This window comes from Pinus tabuliformis, chromosome 9 (genome assembly GCF_031772625.1).
Source record: "Pinus tabuliformis cultivar Carrire ecotype Pingquan chromosome 9, CPIR1, whole genome shotgun sequence".
NCBI classification, from domain to species: Eukaryota; Viridiplantae; Streptophyta; class Pinopsida; order Pinales; family Pinaceae; genus Pinus; species Pinus tabuliformis.
This window is the reverse complement of record NC_142307.1, coordinates 1,467,637,780-1,467,646,236: the sequence shown is the minus strand read 5'-3', so window position 1 is coordinate 1,467,646,236 and position 8,457 is coordinate 1,467,637,780. Positions and strand designations below refer to the sequence as shown.

The 8,457-nt window shown below is 36.1% G+C and overlaps 1 protein-coding gene across 1 annotated transcript; it reads right to left on the bottom strand.

The window, feature by feature from the left end:
* Nucleotides 1-6,795: 6,795 nt before the first annotated feature.
* LOC149154135 (acid phosphatase 1-like) lies at nucleotides 6,796-8,091 on the bottom strand. The gene is made up of 3 exons (XM_089438897.1): nucleotides 7,572-8,091; nucleotides 7,266-7,475; nucleotides 6,796-7,166 (listed from the first exon to the last, which is right to left on the bottom strand). Exons 1-3 carry the CDS (start codon nucleotides 7,943-7,945, stop codon nucleotides 6,989-6,991), a joined length of 762 nt encoding a protein of 253 aa, XP_089295023.1. The 5' UTR covers nucleotides 7,946-8,091; the 3' UTR covers nucleotides 6,796-6,988.
* Between the last annotated feature and the right edge of the window lie 366 nt (nucleotides 8,092-8,457).

Genomic DNA, 8,457 nt, shown 5'->3' with positions numbered 1-8,457 from the left:
GAAAAATTAAATAGTTTCATTAATTGTTTTCTTTGACAGTGTCTATGAAGTCACAATATATGTTAACAAAAATATTTCAAAGAAATAAATAGTACAATTTCACTAAAGTTTAGCTTTTTTTATTTGTTGCAATTAAGCTTACGATTTTAGTCAAAATTGTATTTTTTATTATTTAAAATATGTTTTTGAGTGCATAAATAAATTCAGCACTATGAAAGACATCTAAAACATTAAAATTCTACCTATTATATAACTAAAACTTATGATTCTGAAATATCTATACGAAACTTCTCGCAAAATTGAATCTGAACCAAAAAAAAAAAAAAATACCAAAACATCTATCAATTAGAATACACTGAAATTACATCACATTAGTGAATTTTGATCACACTTCACAAAATTTTCAAAATAAATATTTTGACCTCTTCCATTTGCTATAATCTGTCTTTTTGACCCATTAAGTGTATCTTAACTAGTTGGGGGTTTTGATGATAAACTCCCTCCAAATTCAAGTCTCATTATAATATGATGGTCTATTGGGAGCCCTTTTACACTGATTATTTTGACTATATTGACAATATAATTCTTCGTTGATTCTTGAATATCAAAAACGCTGGGGAGACAACATTATGATAAAGATGATAGCGTTATCCGGTGCTTTGCAATGTTCTTTATGGGCAGGGATAGAGCAGATTGTTGGAAGGAACTAATTCCAACTACCCGCAGCCAGAAGTCAACAGGAGATTTAATGCAGGTTCTAGAATTTGTTGACAATGGGCAAGCTTCCTGAAGAAGCCACCGCCCCAATCAATCTCCAAAACTTTCTGTCCTGTATAAATATTTGATCAGCGAATGAGGTTGCATATTGTGAAGTTCTAAGCTGTGTGCAGTGTTTATGAGTTGAGTCTCTCTGCGCTTTGATATGGTATCGAAGCAGAGTCGAGCATTGAGAGTGTGAGAGCCCGTTGTGCGTGAGTTTGAGAAATCGCTGTGTAGCGGACCGGCAGCAGCGTGTTGGTGGAGATCTGTTGTGTTTTTCGGCCTGGTGTGCGCAGAGCAGTGTCGTGGAGTTGTCATTGCCTGAATAGTCTGCCACCGTCCAGAGCGAATCTGTTCAGCTGATAATCTGTGTTTAATCGTTGTTTAGTGATGACCACAGTTGGGAACACAGTTGAAGGTTTCGTGTTGCCTGTCTAGGCGTTGAGGTTTGCTGAGGTGCGTTGTGTTGAAGTTAAGATTTGGAGGTTGTGTGTTTGCTTTGAAGATCTTGTGGTATTTGCTAACTCTTACAACTGTCTACATCATCTTCGTTAAAAAGACTTTGGTTCTCTGATAAAAATGCAGCTCTCTTTCTAACTTGTAAAATCATAAGCGCTTTTATTATGTTTATTCGACTTCGATAAAACAAACGGGTTTTTAAACTGTTGGTTGTACACTTGACTAGTGGTTTCGAGTAGTTTTGTGAGTTCAGTTAATGAGGTTACAGTTTCATACCATAATGGTCTTTACTTCAATTTCATGGTCAACGCTTGGTATTGTCATGCTTTTGTAAATAGTTTGTTGAAATCCCGAAGTTGGTGTTGATTAAAAAAAAAAAGAGGAAAAGTGTTATTATTGGTGATATTAAAAAAGAAGGGTTGTTATTATTGAGTAAGGAAATATTGAAGTTCTAAAAAAAAAATTGCATTTTGGTGATTGGAGAAAGTTTTTTTTCATCATGGCAAATTTATTGCCTGATACTTCTTTGAATGAATCCACCAAACTTGATGGAGAAAATTATGTGAATTGGAAATTCAAGTTAATGACTATTTTAGAAGGTAAGAATTTGTGGTCCATTGTGAGTGGGGATGAGCCCAAACCCATTGTTGCAGGGTCTATTCCAAATTGGGAGAGAAGGGAGACAAAAGCAAAGGTGTCGTTGCGTATGTCCGTAAAGGACAACATTATTCCTCACATCAGAGATTGCAAGACATCAAAAGAAACATGGGATACGTTGAAGGGTTTGCATGAAACAACAAATACAAACCAGATCTTGTTTTTAAAGACTAAGCTTTTATCTCTAAAAATGAAAGCGAATGAAAATATAAGCAATTTCATATCTTGTGTCAAATATTTAAGTGATAAGTTAGGAGATATTGGTGAAAAAGTGTCTAGTACTGACTTAGTCACCATCACATTAAATCGCTTAGTGCAAGATTATCAAATTTTTGTTTCAAGTCTTGCACCTAGAGAGAAACCCTCTACATTTGATGAATTGACAGGGATTCTTCTACAAGAGGAGGAGAGGATGAAGAGCTTTAGTTTGGACTCTAGTAGTTCAGATTTGGCATTGGTGGCTAAGGGCAAATATCCATACAAAGGCAAGCCATGGGACAAAAACAAAGGAGGCAAGTTTCAAACAAAACAAAAAAGTATGACGCAGTGTAAATTTCCAATCCATGATAAGAAAAATGATGATTGTTATTATTGTGGCAAACCTAAGCATCATTCTAAAGATTGTTATAAAAAGAAATATAATAAGTCTAGGCAAAGAAACAGAAGGCATAATGGAAATTTTGTGGACAAAGATACTTCAATCAATGATGGATTTAAAAAATTTAAATTGTTTGTTTCTGATGCTGCATTATCTGTGGAAAATGATGATAAGAACGCTTGGTTCATTGATTTTGGTGCATCACTCCATATGTCTTGTAATAAAGAGTGGTTTGATGAATATTATGAAAACATTGATGGAACATATGTTTGTCTAGGAGATAACAGATCACTTAAAGTTCAAGATTATGGAGTAATAGGTGTGAATTTCCCTAATGGACAAGAGAAACAGATCCATAATGTGATGTATGTTCCTGATATAAAAAAGAATTTAATTTCTGTTTCTACTATCACTGACCAAGATTTGAAGGTGGAATTTGTTAAATCACAGTGTGTAGTGAAAGACATTCAAGATAAGTACAAGGTTATTGCCACAGGAACCAGAGTTGGAAGCTTGTATAAGCTGGATGTGACAAGGAAAAGTCATCAAGCATTGGCATCTACAACAATATCAACAGTAGATTTATGGCATGAAAGGTATGGACATCTAAATCACAAAGATTTAACGCTACTTCAAAAGAACACAATGGTAGAAGGTCTTCATGTCTTCAAGAATGATCATGTTGAATGTGAAGCATGTGTACTTGACAAACAACATAGGGAGGAATTTCCCATACATAAAAGAAAAAAGGAAAGGGAAATACCTGGATTAATTCATATTGATGTATGTGGATCTATGCAAACTAGATCTATTGCGAGAGCATGGTATTTTCTTATTTTGTGGATGATAAATCTAGGTATACATGGGTTTATTTCATAGGAAAGAAGAGTGATGTTTTTGAGTATTTTAAAAAATTAAAGAGTATGGTAAAAAAACAAAAATGGTAATTACATCAAAATTTTGAATTCTAATCAAGGGGGAGAATTCAAATCAAGAGAATTTAATCAATATTGTAAAAGCAATGGGATTCTGCAACAATTTACAGTGCCACATACACCTCAGCAAAATGGAGTCGCTGAGAGGAAAAACAGAACACTAGTTGAATGTGCACGTAGTATGCTTCAAGGTAAAAATATCTCCAATGTTTTTTGGGCTGAACCCATTAACACTGTTGTTTATTTGAAAATAGAAGTCCAACCAAAAGTTTAGAGCTTAAAACACATTTTGAAGCATTTTATGAGTACAAACCAAAAGTGAGTCATTTAAGAGTTTTTTGTTGCACGACATTTTCTCATATTCCAAAAGATGAAAGAAGAAAACTTGATGCAAAGTCAATTAAGTGCATATTTATTGGTTATTGTGATAATCAGAAAACATACAAGTTGTTTGATCCCAGTACTCATACATTGCTTGCAAGTAGGGATGTGGTGTTCCATGAAAATGCAAATGAAGGTGATAAAATAAATAATACTAGTGTATAGCATGATATTGATGATTATGTCAAATTAGATACCAGTGTTGAACAAGAACAGGGACAAACACAGGAACAGGTACAAGTTCAAAAGCAAGTAGCATCAAGCAATCATGACACTCCAAAGAGAGGAGAGGAGACTCTGCAAAGCTGAAAGAAAGATAAAAGTACTAAAACTCCAAGAAGGTCATCACATCAAAGTCAAGTACATGTAAGGTATAAAGATTATGCATTAATATCTCTTGTTATGAATGTTGTAGAACCTTCAAGCTATGATGAAGCTAAAAAATATAAAAAATAGAGAGATGCAATAAATGAAGAATATAACTTTATAATGAAGAATAACACATGGGAATTAACAAAATTGCATAAAAACAAAGTTCCCATAGAATGCAAATGGCTTTATAAATCCAAGTTTAATGTTGATGGAAGTAGTGATAAATATAAAGCTAGATTGGTTGCAAAAAATATTCACAAAATGAGGGAATTGATTATGAAAATACTTTTGGCCCTGTAGCTAAGTTGAACACAATTAGAATCATAATTGCGTTAGCTACAAAATATAATTGGAAAATGCATCAGTTGGATGTCAAATCTGCATTTTTGAATGGTCAGTTAAAAGAAGAAGTTTATTTAGTTCTACGTAAAGGGTTTGTAAAACAGGAACAGGAGCATCTGGTTTGCAGGTTAAAGAAAGCTTTATATGGCTTGAAACAAGCACCAAGATCATGGTATGAGAAAATTGATTCTCTTTTATGAGAAAGGTTTTATGAGAAGCAAAAATGATCCTAACTTGTACATCAAGGAAGATGAAGGCAAGAATGTTGCTTTAATATCTGTGTATGTTGATGATCTTATCATAACAAGAAATGCATACAAGTTGATTGAAGAAATTAAAAATCAGTGGTCACATGTATTTGAGATAAAGGATCTTGGTGAATTGCATTATTGTTGAAGTCTTGAAGTTTGGAGGGAACCTGGTAAGACACTAATCACACAAAGCAAATATACAATGGAAATCCTTAAAAGATTCAAATTGTGCAGTGATAATGGAACCAAAGAGGTGAATGGAACTATGTACCGTCAATTGCTGAGAAGTCTGAACCATCTTACCACTACCAAGCCAGATATAGCATATTTTGTCAACATACTTAGTCAGTTCATGGCTAAGCCTTGTGAAAGCCATTGGAAAACAGCAAAGAAAGTCCTTCAATATTTGACAAGAACACTTAATTTTGGTATTATGTATACTGATGAATTTGATGTTGAATTCGCAGATTATTTTGATTCTAATTGCGCTGGAAATCTACTACTGGATATGTGTTCAATATTGGTTCAAAACCAATATCATGGAGCAGTAAGAAACAACCAACTGTTTCATTGTCATCCACTGAAGCTGAGTATAAAGCATTATGCAGTGCTACCTGTGAAGCAATATGGCTTAGGAGGATACTTGATTATTGGAAAAACACAAGAAGCACCTACAGTAATCAGATGTGACAATTAAAGCACTATCAAATTGGCAAACAATCCTATATATTATGCAAGGACAAAACACATTGACACACAACATCATTTTGTAAGAGAAAAATTGCAATCAAAAGAAATTCACTTATCATATTGTAATACAAATGAAAATGTGACTAACATATTCACCAAGCCTCTTGGAAAAGCTAAATTTGAAATGTGTAGAAGTAAGTTGTGCGTTGTAGAAAATCCAAATTATGTTGTAAGCCTAGCTGAGACTTAAACCAGTGGGCATATCAATTAAAGTATGTTTGTTATATAGTTGGAATTAAGGGGGAGTGTTGGAAGGAACTAATTCCAACTACCCGCAGCCAAAATTCAACAAGAGATTTAATGCAAGTTCTAGAATTTGTTGACAATGGGCAAGCTTCTTGAAAAAGCCACCGCCCCAATCAATCTCCAGAACTTTCTTTGTCCTGTATAAATACCTAATCAGCTAATGAAGTTGCAAGTTGTGAAGTTCTAAGTTGTGTGCTGTGTTTATGAGTTGAGTCTCTCTGCTCTCTGATACAGATTTCTATCTTTGGGGATTCTCTTATATTGATCCAATAGATTCTAAGCAAGCACAATCTAGGGGTCCTCTCTCTGCAATTAGATGTATCATATCAAAGATTTAAAGGCTGCTTTTATCGAAGGCTAAAATCTTGAAGTAGAAGCCCTCTCTAAATAGGCCCTGTCTCTTTCCCCTGGATTTATGTCTTTTGAATACATTGTTGATGGTTTGATCTGCAGACAGGGATATTTTGAGATTTCTTAGTGGGTTATCTTGTAGTTTTTTTTGCCTCAGGAGTTCACTATTTGGTCTGTTTGGTTTATTTTTAGTTGTGTTCTGGTGTTTAATTCTACCACGGTTTTTCTGTGCTGACGTTCTATTGGATTGGCAGCTGCTCTGCTCCCTTCTATTGTTTTGAATTTTGAAAAAGATTTTGGTCTTCCTGACCCACTCCTGGGTAGATTTGATTATTGTAAAATAGATTTGATGAATGTAAACTATCCAAACATATGTAAAACTTTCCTCGGTTCTGTTTTTTCCATCTGAAAAAAAAAAGAGTGATATCTACCCTGAAATGATATTAAAAATAAAAATTAAAAAACCTGCCATTTTGCTTGCATCTTTAACGACCCTTACTAGTTTATGATTTAAGAACATGTAAAAGCAAGCACCACGGAGTATCAAGTTAAAGCCAAAAAAGAGCAAAGCAGGTCACATAGATTATTACAGTGATCAAGATCATATTAGTGACAAAAGACACTCCCATTTTGTAGACGTTTTATAGAGAAAATTTCGTAGTATCCACTTTCAAATAATTTCTTCCCATTGTGATTGAAAACCCAAAACCAACATTGGCATCGATAGTGACATTGTTCCCTGATCACAAATAAGGCATGTCTGAAGGGTAGAACCATGAACATGGTCAGCCCAACTACTAACACACTACTTTTTACTACCAACAGACATGATGGAAGAAGAAATTTGATAAACTCGCATTTCTGAAACGAAACTTTGGCAAGCTATTTCAACTAATGAAATACATAGGATTGGGCAGCTTGAAGGAACGCGATGCCTGGTAGGGTCCGCTCAGATCGCTCCACTGATCACCCACACTTCCCCATAAACGATAGCCTTTCTTCACCAGTTCTCCCCTCTTCTCGGGCTTGTACACACCCGCCGAGGTGCCCTGATCGCTCTCCCCCCTTGCAATTCAGGCATTCCATATATATATTAATCCCCTGTCCACTCTCATTAGGATTCTATAAATAAATAGCAATAAGATTAATGTATGGGGGTTGTACCTCAATATCAGACCCGCCCAGCCCTTATAACCGGCCTGAAACAGATTATGGACCGTTCCATTCCGCTGAGATTCGTCTCGGCCAGTTAGAAGGAAGATTTTGAAACCCCGAGCTAACAAACTGTTATAAAGCAGCAGAGACGACGGCAGCGCAGGTGCTTTCATCTTTAATACCCAAGCTTCAAATGTCTTCGAATCGAAAGCCTTGCCCCTGTTAAAACAAAACAATAAAATCATCATAATCCAAATTCTTGCACACATATATACAGAAGCGAGAAGAACAGACTGTATGTAGAGTAATATATACCCAAAATCGTGGTGTTGGTAATAAGGGATATTGGATAGAAGAGTTTCATCAATATCGAAAACCCACGCATCCATCCCATCTCCTGCAAGTTTCAGCGTTTTCACATAATCCAGAATGGTTAACGCTGCTACTTTGGAATCCTCCCAAAACTGCCCTTCTGCCAACATATATTTCCCCACGTAGCCGACGCATTTTAATGGAACGACATTCCAATCTTTAAGGTTGCCACTCTCCACGCTCAATCTCCAGGCCGGGCACCGGGAGGCAGAACGGCCGCATAGCTTCGCCTTGGGCAACCCATCGGCTGCGGCCACGCTGAGCAGGAGGAACAAAAGAAAGGGGAACATGCTGGCCGATGCCAACATGACTGCCATGGCAGGAACTAGGGTTTACTTGATGCTTAGCTTGTGCTGAATAGAAAGGAGCAGGGTGTTATATAACACTACGCAGGGCCTTCAAGAACATGGAAACTGCTCAGCGCAGTCCCCACTGTGACGAAGCAGGCAAAAACCAAAACAGTATACTCTGCCAGGTGATCACGCTGGTTTGATAATTGATTGCCTTTTCTCGTACCAAGGATAGACAGCTGTATTGTACGTAAGCCTCGAAAAACGTGTGAACTGTGAGTGCAGTACCATGGCGGGAAAGTCCCATTGATTTATTTGGAGAGCCCACAATTTGGTTACGTAACTCATGAAAATTTTAGTGGGATTTCCAAAAAAATTGGCGGAAATGTTTGGAAATCTGGTTACAATGGTCCAGTGTCAAATTTTGGGTACCCAGGGTTCTGGATGGCTTTGAATTGATTTCCACCATAGAAACACTCTTCAAAGATTCTCAAATTTATATTTTTTGAAGGAAAAAAATGGTGTAGTCAAAATTATGG

Bases quoted from the DNA above. Each gene is read 5' to 3' on its own strand.
- LOC149154135 (XM_089438897.1), bottom strand. From the start codon at position 7,945: ATGGCAGTCATGTTGGCATCGGCCAGCATGTTCCCCTTTCTTTTGTTC. The intron at 7,476-7,571 runs GTATATATTACT...TTGTTTTAACAG, and splicing joins TACCAACACCACGATTTTGG to GGGCAAGGCTTTCGATTCGA. The intron at 7,167-7,265 runs GTACAACCCCCA...CTGAATTGCAAG, and splicing joins TGGGCGGGTCTGATATTGAG to GGGGGAGAGCGATCAGGGCA.